The following is a 12,322-nucleotide window of genomic DNA, read 5'->3' on the forward strand; positions in this document are numbered from 1 at the left end:
GGGCTGCGGTGATGACTTCACCTTCTGTTTAGCCGACTAGTTGTCAGCTGGAAACAACACCACATTACCAGCTCAGCGTCTCCGTCTCAGTCTGACTACTTCACCGTATCTGCGCTCTGCCTGTGTTCTCTTTCTCTGCCTCTTTCTAACCCATGAAGTTAGTCGGTATTCATTTGGTGTAATTAGTTACTTATCTTTTATGCAGTTGCAAAGTGCTGCTGGGGTTTGCTACGGGATGCCATTAACTAATTAAGCTGAACTGATTACAATGGAATACATTTATTTATTGTGTGTATTTATATCACTGTGCTGCATAATCTTTTCCCAACGCAACATTTTCATGCAGAGAACAGATCAGGAACAAACAACACAAACTGTTTTATTCAGTGTAAACACTGTGATCTACACAAAGCCCCCCCCCCACTCCTATCACCAGATGACGTGAACAGGTGAGGGCAGGTACTTTTATTATTCAAGTACACATGCATAGTGACCAGGTATCAGTGCGCTGTAGCTAAACAAGCTACGCACATTGAAAGCCATGAGACCTACTGATGTTTGGCGAACGTCTCATGTGCACCAATAACTTGGTATTCTATAGAAATCCTTTGAGATCATCTGTAGGATCTTAAAACTGTCAGCAGTTAGCCCCGGAGAAGCCTGACCCGGTTACGTTTCAGTATCCTGCAAACCACGTGAGACTTCTTACCAGTTTGATGCTTCTGTCCTCTGAGAGTTATGTTATAGAAGCCATATGACCAAAGCTAGAAATCTGGGTCACAAACATGTGAATGCTGATAAGTGTGCAACTGTTTAACGCTTCCAAAGCTCACGAGCGGCACAGTTCGATGATCATGTAGCAGGCGTTGGTGTTTCTCCATGTGTCAAATATTGTTTTTCTGTCAAATTCTGATGGAAGCTGCAGGTTTCTCACCTGTGTCCCATTTGGGATTTTGTATCTTTTTGACTTTAGCCACTTTTGACTTCAAATGCACATCTTCATAAATGGAAAATTATGAAAAACAGGACAAACACAGTGTGTCAGAATGTGTCACCAAGGGTTACAAGAGCATAAATGTGACGAACTGAGCAACCCATCCTACTGTTGCACTAATGTCATTCATCACCTCGATCACATCAGTGAGGAATAGTTTGGGCGTATCTTTGAGATGTTCACAGCTTTGTCAAAACATCAGCACTGGCACCAAAACACTAACAGACAACAGGCTGGTTTTCAGGTCAAAGCAATCAGAAAAATGGCCTCCTAATACAGATTAAGCTCGCATTTATAAAACAGTGTCTGCAGAAATAATCTTATTCTTTGAGATAAACCTCTTGACCAATGCTCTGAGAGGCTTTAACCCTGTGAGACCCAAACAGGATAAGCAGTGGAGAAATTAGATGGACTGGGTACGTTGAGCAGCTGAACAGGGGTGTGTTCCTGAGTTCCCTGCAGCACAATAACAATCGTGCTTGAATCGTATCTGAGAAACTTGCTAAAACTTTCCAAAAGTCAGAGCAAGAGACACAGAAAAGGACTGTCTTTACCTTATGATACAGTACACAAGCTCTTTAAGAAAGGACCATATTAATAAGGACAATCTGTGTCTTTGTTAACTCGTGGCTTTGACGTGGGATTAAAAGACAGACTGAAGGAGTGATGGACATGGACGGATGGACGGATGGATGGACGGACGGACGGATGGATGGACAGATGGATGGACGGATGGACGGATGGATGGATGGACGGACGGATGGACGGACGGACGGACGGACGGACGGACGGACGGATGGATGGACGGATGGATGGATGGATGGATGGATGGACGGACGGACGGATGGACGGATGGATGGATGGACAGATGGATGGATCGATGGACGGATGGATGGATGGATGGACGGATGGACGGACGGACGGATGGATGGATGGACGGACGGATGGACGGACGGACGGACGGACGGACGGACGGATGGATGGACGGATGGATGGATGGATGGATGGATGGACGGACGGACGGATGGACGGATGGATGGATGGACAGATGGATGGATCGATGGACGGATGGATGGATGGATGGACGGATGGACGGACGGACGGATGGATGGACGGATGGATGGATGGATGGATGGATGGACGGACGGACGGACGGACGGACGGATGGATGGACGGATGGATGGACAGATGGATGGATCGATGGACGGATGGATGGATGGATGGACGGGTGGACGGACGGACGGATGGACGGGTGGACGGACGGACGGATGGATGGATGGACGGACGGACGGATGGATGGATGGACGGACGGACGGATGTGCTGTCAGTTTCCACAGGCAGTGGTGATAATTCATCGTGTCCAACTTGAGTTCTTCTCGCCTAATCATTCATGAGTGGCAGAGTCATGACAGAAGAGAGAGTGAACGTATTTCCTCAAAGACAAACTTCAGATGTACAAATCACTGTTGGGCACAAACCGCATTAAAAGTATCGTCTCATAAAAGGACATAAAAGCAGATATAATGTTTTCTTTTATGGAACTGTACTTTATCACATTCACAGAAGCTGATTTTTCAGGCAGTAAATTAATGACTTGCTGAAGTGAATACAGCGAGGACTCATTTATAATGTGAATGTAGGAAAGTTTATTTTTCACATCACAAAAAACATTTTTAGTTTATGGAAAAATGCATCAAATATTTCTAAAGAACATGAAGATTTTCTCTTTATGGAGTTGGGTTTTTTCTGAAGGCAGAAATGTGTAAAGTGTATTTAAATAAGAGTTAAAAGGCTCTTTCAGAAGAAACAGACTTGGTGACTCGCCTGTGCATCATCTTTTTTCAAAAGCTTTCGGCCTTGCCCTGTTATGCCTAAAGCTTCAATTTGGTTTCAGGGCTTTGACACACCAGCCGCAGCAGAACTGACCACTGCTGTCAGGTTTTAGAGTTGTACATGTGGGCGGTATCCACACAAGCAGTCAGTAAAGAAAAGAAATGACAGACCTTTTTCATTAATGACAGAACTTCACTGCCAGAGGACACTTAGTACATCAAGGAGCCACTCAGCGCTTTGACGAAATGGCATTAATTGACCACCCAGAATGAAAATAGGCTCAACGTGCCTATTCCAAAAAATAAAGATCCTGAAAGCATAATTGTGATGACTTTTATCCTCCAAGATCCTCCAATAGCCACAAAAAGAGGTGATTTCTTTCTAAACTTATCAGAAGTACAAAAAACATCCTCTGATGATAATAAAAGTTTCTCTCTCCTTAAGCTTGTTCTCCAATGTTCTGACCGCCATCAAGCCGCTTATTCTCACCGGATAGTGACGCCCAGTGACGCATCATCCTTCAAAGTCTTGTCAAGATAAGTTTTTTACGATGAAGCTATGACGTTTGACAAATAGGCCGAGTCTGACTCAAAGGTGAGGAAAACAAATGACATAAGAATTCATTAAAGTCGGCTTATAAGGTCTGACACTAGAAGCCCTCTCCAGCCCCCCACCCTCGGTTCACAGCAGTGACAGATGAGCACAGGCGACGGCAGCAAAATGAAAAGCTGGTCCAGAATAAATAAGTCCGAGTGAAGACAGACGGGACTGAAAAGCACAAAGAGAGACAAACAAGGTGCCGCGCTCCTTTACACCTCTGTCACTTACACAGATTTACAGTTTTAGTGCCGTGTACGCTGCTGCACGCCTGCTGGAGGTGTGACAAATGATGCTGTACGACATGTCTGTGTTAAAGTCACCTGCCCACCTGTGTGTTGTGTGTGTCGGCTTTTCCTGATTTCAGTGTGTCAAAACAACAATGAACCATCTGTGTGTTTTATGTAGGAGGATGTTTGGATATCAGGAAACCTGCTGATTTACAGTTGAATTTGCTAGGAATTATAGACTGTACATAAAAGATGGACGTAGCTACCACGACGTCTCAGACTGAATAGTGCGTTCCTGTTAGCAGGGTATTTCCCCCACACTGTCTTGATGTCTTGAGACTGGACACAGAGTGCTCATAGAATTGTGACTTAATAAAAAGATAGCTCCGCCCTAAATCGTGCCTTGCTTTATCCGTCTTTTTGGCTCTAATTGGAATCACGATTTACAAACATAACATAACTTCATATTAAATAAGACTTCAAACTAGCGACTGGGATCATGAACTCCCTAACAAAGTGTGGACAGCTCAGGTGAACTGTGGAACTTTTTCCTCGTAGATTTCTACACCGTCAGAATTACCTTTGAAATCAGAGGGATCGCCCCCTGCTGGCCATTAGAAAAAATGTAGGTTTAAGGTACTTCTGAATAAGTATCACTTCTAAGACCCAGAATGTAAACCCTTCACATACAGCTTCAGTGCTCTTGCAGTTTTAAACACAGACTGACTGATTTGCAAACGTTTCTGTGGCTAACAGAGAGAGTTCTCATCTTCAGCAGGTGCATTTCATAAGGAGGCTGTCTGGAACGTCTGTTCGTTTGTCCATCTGTCTTCCTCTCTGCCTGTCTGTCTGTCTGTGTGCGTTCTGTGTTATCTGAGTGTGAGAACTGAGTGCTGTGCTGTGCAGCCCTGGGGGAGGTGAAGCTGCATTCAGGAACCTCTATGGGTGCCACAAAGCTGCATTCATGCAGCTGAATAGCTGTTTTCTACAACCAGGCACTAGTCATCCCAACTCCATTGGAAGGGCTCTATGAGTTACCACTCTCCCTGCCTTGGTATGCAAAGCATTATGCAGCAAAAACACAAATGGCTGGATTAACAAAGGGCACACAAAGCATACTTACATGGAAACATTGAAGGGATACGTGACTCTGTAGTTTCAAAGGACGGTGTTTTTAGGATTTCTGCGTTCTTCTCTCTATCCTGTGGCAAATAAAGGATTTCCTCTTTCTTTTCCTTTTTTCAGCTCTCAGTGAGTCACAGTTACACATCATTTTTTTCGCATTTCCATATTGTCAGCGCACTGAACGGCCGTTATCAGACGTTATCGGTCCCATACTTATTTCCTCCACTACCCTCTACACGGCAGCCATCACCTCACTCGTGCTGCTGACTCCACACTGCTGAAGAGAGAGAGGACGGCAGTGGCGAATCCACTTAGCCAAAAAAAATGGATCAGACATCAGTTGTAGAAACGATAGTCTTTATATAAGGCTTCAAAAAGGGGAATGTACAACAAATAAACTGCTCGACATCAGAGCAACATATAATGGCTTCCCGAAACTTTCTTTGCTAGCTAAAACCCAGAGTAACTTTCGTCTACCACAAAGGATTCTGGGAAACGCAGTTTTCTAATGAAAATACCTGTTAAATGCTCCCCTTTAGCAGAAAATTAAATCTATAATTAACAGCTCTCACTAAACATGTGGCTAACACTTAAATCACTTACAAATAACCAAAATGCTGTTATCAAACAATAAACTGCAATAAAGTTACAACAAGGACGGCAGTGGAGGCTAAAATATTCAATGTAGTTTTTTTTACACTGTTTAGTTTGCGTTAGTACTTGGTAAATATAATATTTTTCCCAACCCAAAGCTCCATTTTCTTATTTGACCACATCAGGAAATGTCTCGTGCATTTCTTCACATGGCCACTAGAGGTCTCTGACAATATGTGTTAGAGATCTCTTTCTGTTAAAAGAGAGTTCTTCCTCCCCACAGTTGCCAAGTTCTGGTCGTGGGGGTCTGATGGATAACTGATAATAATAGTGTGAGGGTAACATCCAAATCAGGTGACTTTTCCATAACTTTATAGAAGATTTATGATAATTATCATTTTAATACCAAAGTTGTTTTCGTGATGGACTTTCACAGAACTTTAGAGTCCATTTCCCAGAATGTCTTTTCTTACGATTCTCCTAAAAGATAACTAAGCTGTCAGATTCACTGTGAACATGTGGGTGGTGATGACTGCACCTGTGCTCCTCTTACGATGTCATTATTGTGTGGATCTCTTTTTCCAGCAGTGTCACCACCCTGCAGAGTGAAATGTGTGGCACTTTAAGCGAACACCTAATGTTCTGTGTGATGGAGTCTTTAAAGGGTGATATTCACGATTGCTTTCCACACTCCCGCACTGTCAGATTATGGTGCCGTTTTCCTTTTATGGAGTCTACCAGCGGGCGATGTGAAGGCTTGTAAGATGTGGCACAATTCTGATTTCGATGCTAAGAGGCTTCTAGCAGAGTAAATCCAACAGCCGCAGCACGCATCCTCAGCTGGAGTCGACTGAAGGTATCGGGAAGCAGGAAAAACACCCACAGCCTCTCATTTAAATTCAGCTAATGTCTCTTTCCAATTAACAGATTGGCAGAGTCATGACTGCCCAAATTGACTTCCTGTCAGCAGAGGCCTCGCTCCCTCACGCTGCAGACATTGTGTGGCATTTCACTGGATTGGTCACTCGGAAAGATCCAGGCAGCTGTCAGTCGATACCTCTGCCCATCGGGGACAGGAAGTCTGGCACCTCATGTGAAATACCTATGCTCATTTTCTTGAACTGTCCAAGTTAAGATCACTGAGTACACAGTGTTTCTCCTGCATGGGTGGTCTCGGGGCCAATTAGTGAGGAAATGTTCAATCGTTTAAGAGAGAGACAACGACGGGGGGGGGGGGGGGGGGGGGGGGGGGGATTAATTTAATGGGGATTAAATACTCAAAATCTCACTAAAGTATACAATAAGCATGAAAATCATCTTCTCAGGGTATTGACACAATGAAAGAAACTGAAAGTTAGTATAACCATCAGAGGAAGAGCTCCTTGAACAGGGGGCCTCGCACAAAGACAGCAGCGCTGAGGGGAAGGTAAATGGTCCAAGAGGCAGTGCAACCTGAGGTACTGGTACCGGAAATGCTCATGCACCAATCAGATTTGAGCAATCCACATTAGACACAGGCATGCTGCCAGTGCCATTAGAAAGTAAAATAAAGGTTATAATTGGTACTTCTGCAGCCGGGAGCAGTAATTATTATTAAGGAGATTTTATGCTGTATTCATAAATATACGTTGATTAGAGTGTCAATAAAATTCTTATAAAATTAAACTAAGATTTTGTTCCCTTGATCAACGTGACATGTAGGACAGAGTAGGACTGGGAATAGGCAGAGACCGTCCTCCATAACCAATCGTTTTATTGTATAAGCAGGCCTGAAATGTGACAGTAAAGAGTTCATGGCTGAAGTTTTAGTGACAAGACTGCACAAAAAAACTTTAGAGATGCAGCAACATTCACAACAAACAAACATTTAAAAAGCACCAACACAGCAGGAGCACAAGACCAAGAACAAGACTCCGCACACACTAAAACATCCTTCCAGGACGTTGATGAGTTTGTGATATTTTCATGAGAACATCAAGATGATGTCACTCAGCGTTTGTGGCAACATGATTTAACCACATCTCACAATGTTTAGAGTCGTTCCTGGATCCTTGCTGACTCCAGACGTTCGTCACTTCCAAGATGGGAAAAGCCACACCACTGATGCAACTCTCTCTATAACTTTTTAATAAGCGTAGAATCAAGGATCACATGATCTCTTTGGTGGAGGTAAGAAAGTCAATTTTGGGTCAGCAGTGTTTTTCCAAACAGGCCTTTAGGTGTGGCTGCCTGAAAGACGCGTATATGCAGCAGATAAACGGGAGATAAATGGGGATGGGAGTGAGAATAATTGGACTGTGGATCCTTGGCTAACGGGCCCAAAGCACCAGCTCTCATCTGAAAACATTCTGCTGCCACAGCACGCTGCGTAATCAATCACTGCTGTCAAGTCTCAGTTACCTGCACTGCCCATTATCACCGCATCCTGTTCCTGTCCTTGCTTCGGTTTCACTTCACCCACTTTCCACATTCACGCACTGTAAACCCACACCAGATCCCGCACCCGTCACACTTACACAGGACTGCTGTAAGGCTCAGAACAGATGACAAGGACCACAGACCAGGCGCGCAGACCGGAGACAGGACTTGACAGAACAGATAAAACAAAACACAATTTCCAGCGTCCACCGCCTCAGGTGCCGCAGACACATCTCAAAGGGAAAACTGTAGACGGTGTGCAGATAAGAACCTGTCTCTGCACAGTTCCTCATACCCACGGGCGCTTCTTTGGAACAGATTCCAGTGAGATGACCCCTTTCATTTCACAGATTACAGATTTACTTTACAACATGATTTAGCACCAAGACATCGAAGGCGCAGGAGCAGCTGAATGTCTGTAAAGCTTTTATACGAAAATAAAGTGCGCAAACATTAACTGCGGTTTCTGGAGGTGATGAGTTTGGCACCATCCTCTGCGTAAAAAACAAAGCCGTGTACCAGACAAACATCACTGATTTACTCACCCACTCCAATTTTCTCATCCTCTGTCGGCGTCCACATGATGTCCCGCTGCACCCACAGCAAAATCCTCTAAAGAAAGTGGCTATAATCACCCGATGGGTCGCTTCATGGAAATCCGAGTGACGATGAGAAAGACGAGGAGGACCGCGGAGCAAAAGTTTACTGAAAATGGCTACGGGGGAAAAAAGACCTTAAACCACTCTGAAAATGTGAAAGTTGTCTTAAATAAATGACGGTTAGTATCCTGTCAGGTTGGCGGTGACGCATGGCGCAGTGTGTCGGTCCATCTCAGCGGCTGTGCTGCGCTCCTCGGGAACGAAGCGCCAGAGAAATCCTCCACAGGGGCGTCAAGGCGATTTCAAGCCAAACAGGGGGCTTTTAAACCCACCTGTGGGCATTAGAGTGGCATTTGGTCAAGCAAAAAGGCGGCCGGAGCAGATGAACTATGATTTATGAGGATTTCATTAGAGCGCGAGACTTTCCCATTCAGGAAAATCCCAGGATCACTCGTGTTTCCCGTCAAGTTCTGTCCGGGCTCGGGAATCCTGTCCTCACTCAGTGAGCATCCCTCCAGAGCGAAGCTTCTGGTGCTCTTGTGTCTTTGAACCATGCGTCTGAACCTCGCTTCCTTCCGTCGCAGCTGCTGAACTTGTCGTGAGCAGATGAAGAAAAACCTCAGTGCCGTCTGCGCGCGAGCCGTGCGCAGCAGCGGGGAAGCCTCCGTCAGTTTAAGAGGATCAGGGTGGAGGAGCGCGGCTGAGGTGGTCAGGAGGGGGGGGTCGTTTGGTCTGCACAGCCTGCACGCGCACAGAAGCCTACAGCGGCTGACCCCTCAGACCACGAGTGGGAATAAAAGACGCAAACATATATAATATATAAACTCACTTAGAATTACTCTGAGCATGTGCAGTATCGCGCACACACCGGCCGTGACATCACTTTACAGCACCGCGACACAGCCTCGGTCGTGCTGTCACTGACACGCGTGTACAGCCGCTAATGACAGCCGTCTGCAGCTCAGCAGCTCCACGCGCGTTTGTTGCGCGTGCTGCGCCCCCGTGTGGACACTTCAGAGCAGCACGCGCTGTGACAGCTGGGTCATACAAATATGGTGACATGACACAGCTCCAGGAAATGAATCTCATGAGAAAAAGATGGAAAATAAAAACGATAACTATTTTCTGTTGCCTACATTGTAGAGGGTGACTTTGCCTCTAAACAGGAAAATGTGAGCAGTCAGGGGTTAACGTGGATGCAGCCGGTGGGGGGAGGTGGGGGGCACTAAACTGGTTGTAATGGCTCAGTGTGGGGAAAACAATCATAACTCACAATAACTTCTACTGAGAGCTCCAGTAGATTTTCTTAGTGTACAGGCTGTGATCAGCTGACCTGCTGCTTTTGTGGGTGTACACGCCTGAATTCGGCCAGATGTGAGCAGATGTTTCATGAGTTGTCCTGGCTGATGCCCGTCCTCTACACTGACAGTACACTGCTGATGCTGTCTTTACATTAGACACTTTAATGTTGGTATGAAGGTGAGATTCAGTGAATGAATATCAGCATCATCAGCTAACATTCATATGAATCTCTGCTATGAGCTGTGACCATGAAGCACAGCCACTGTGCACCAGTCACACTGTTCTTTACTGCAAATCCATCACAGCAGCAAACTAAGCTGTTTATCCTGCAGATTCTCATGCAGCCTTTAAAACACATTAGTCTGCCTCAGTTTGATTTACAGCAGGTTTCACAGTATGAAAAACATGTCACATGCACAGATTTAAAAACATGGGACTTACATATGAGCTTTAAATAAGCAGTCCTTCCCTTTAAATCTGAGCTCTCTTCTTCCTCTCCTGTCTTTCTTATCTTTCTCCATCTCTGAGTGAACTTAGCTCTCTGTCTTTTCTCTCCCGGTGAAATAAGCAGCTGGACTTTTAGCTGCAACACACTGTGAGACAAACTGCACACAAACAGTTTGTGTGTTTGCTGATGTTGGTTGAAATTCTGCATTTCAAATTACCTCTCTACCACAGCGTGTCTTTTGTCTTCCTCCCCTCACCGCCCCTCCCTGAGCCGAAGGTTTCTTCCTGTTAAAAGGGAGTTTTTCCTTCCCACTGTCGCCAAAGTGCTGCTCATAGGGGGTCATATGATTGTTGGGTTTTTCTCTCTATGTATTATTCTAGGATCGACCTTAAAATATAAAGCACCTTGAGGTGACTGTTGTTGTGATGATCGACTTCCAAATAAAATCGAATTGAATAGACCACATGATTAGAAAATTTTTTGTCAAATATTATGATTTCAATAAATATTTTTATGTCTTGGTGTATCTTACAGATATAATGCAGTCTGATATGGGGCGCCGTTTGTAAAGTGAAACATGCTGAAATTAACAGCAACATTTTTCCACATTTAGCTCAAAACCTTACAAAAACATGTTTTTTCGAGTAATTTTTTACAACATTTAGTAAAATATTTGTAACTTTTCATCAAATGTTAAATATTAAATCTAAATGTTATATTTAAATCTAAATGTTAAATGTTAAATCTAAATGTTAAATATTAAATCTAAATGTTAAATATTAAATCTAAATATTATATTTCAATCTAAATGTTAAATGTTAAATCTAAATGTTAAATATTAAATCTAAATATTAAATATTAAATCTAAATATTATATTTCAATCTAAATGTTAAAGGTTTTCGGGAAGCTTTTATTTTGGTATTTCCGCTGATCCGTGCAATAAATTTGCATGTTAGCCTAAACATTTAGATTTAACATTTAGATTGAATATTTAACATTTAAAATTCTGTTTTAAATATGAAAAGTTACAAATATTTTACTAAATATTGTAAAAAAGGACTTGTTTTGAGCTAAATGTGGAAAAATGTTGCCGTTAATTTCAGCATGTTTCACTTTACAAACGGCGCCCCATAGTCTGAAGCTCACAGAGAACAAGCTGGACCTGTCAGTATTGACCAACACCTTCAGGTTTCCAAATTGGGGGATTTTGCATTAAATTTAGGCTAATTTTTGTAAACTTGGTGGTTAAAAGGAGGTTATAATTTAAATGACCAGAGGCCTTCCAGAGGACAGAGTGACTGATGACGTCCACTAAAGCACTCAGAAGCTGCACTGAGAATCAGGTAATTTGCGGTACACACAGACTCAAACTAAGCAGAACTGTAGGCGGTATTTTCAGCCTACTTATATTTACAGAATATGAACAATAAAAAGTTAAAAACAGAAGTTGCAGCCCAACTAAACTCAGCGCATCCATGGCAACATTATTTCTGTTTGCTGCCACACTTTACACCTGTGGACGAGAATATGATGCACAAAATATTTAAAATGAAGATTTAATTTCCACGTGTGGACTCCAGTGAGACGAACCCATTAGCTTAATGTGTCCCCGTAAGTGTTCACGACGTGACAGCTCTTCTAATCTAGAGAAACAGAGGCTCACATTTGTAGTTTTCAGACTCGGAGATGAAATATCCTGATATCACCCTCCTCCATGGTTTCCACTCAACCTCTGTGTGTCTGGCAGGAATAATAATGTTCCCACAGAAGGCAAACCGGTTATACGAACTATAAAATATACTTTGGGAGTAAAAATGATCCGTTAACTGAAAGAAAGCAGCCCTGTGAATGGGATTCCTCACAGACTAGTGCTGTAGCAGTCTTCCTGCGTCTCTTTCATGTTTTTCTGTCTCTGATGACCACGCTCGACTCTTTATGATTCAACTATTTGTTCCACAGCCCACCAGCGATGTATGCACAATGTCACATTCAAGATCGGAATGAAAGGATTGAAAACATTCAGAGAACAAATCAGTATGCTGGAGGCGGCGGCGCAGCCAGGGTCAGCTCGCTGCCGGTGTGTGCTGGGAGCAGGAAGTACTGATGTTTTCATTTTGTGAAAAAGTTAAAAATTAGTATCGTTACATTACCATTCAGTTTGAGGGTTACAACAGAAAATTA

At 43.6% G+C, this 12,322-nt stretch overlaps 1 protein-coding gene across 3 annotated transcripts in view; it reads right to left on the minus strand.

Annotated features, from left to right (window-relative positions):
• The window catches only part of LOC102797476 (dedicator of cytokinesis protein 3-like), a 304,843-nt gene extending 295,588 nt beyond the window's left edge, over positions 1-9,255 (minus strand). For 2 of the 3 annotated variants that reach the window (XM_087841105.1, XM_087841104.1), the window contains exon 1: positions 8,337-9,254. In XM_087841105.1, the coding sequence (XP_087697231.1) occupies positions 8,337-8,373 (37 nt within the window). In that variant the 5' untranslated portion in view covers positions 8,374-9,254. Of the gene's footprint in view, positions 1-8,336 lie in introns of all 3 variants that reach the window. The other variant, XM_087841103.1, reaches the window with a different exon arrangement.
• Positions 9,256-12,322: the final 3,067 nt, after the last annotated feature.

The sequence above is a fragment of the Neolamprologus brichardi genome, chromosome 5 (genome assembly GCF_056152115.1).
Source record: "Neolamprologus brichardi isolate AB-2024 chromosome 5, ASM5615211v1, whole genome shotgun sequence".
NCBI lineage: Eukaryota > Metazoa > Chordata > Actinopteri > Cichliformes > Cichlidae > Neolamprologus > Neolamprologus brichardi.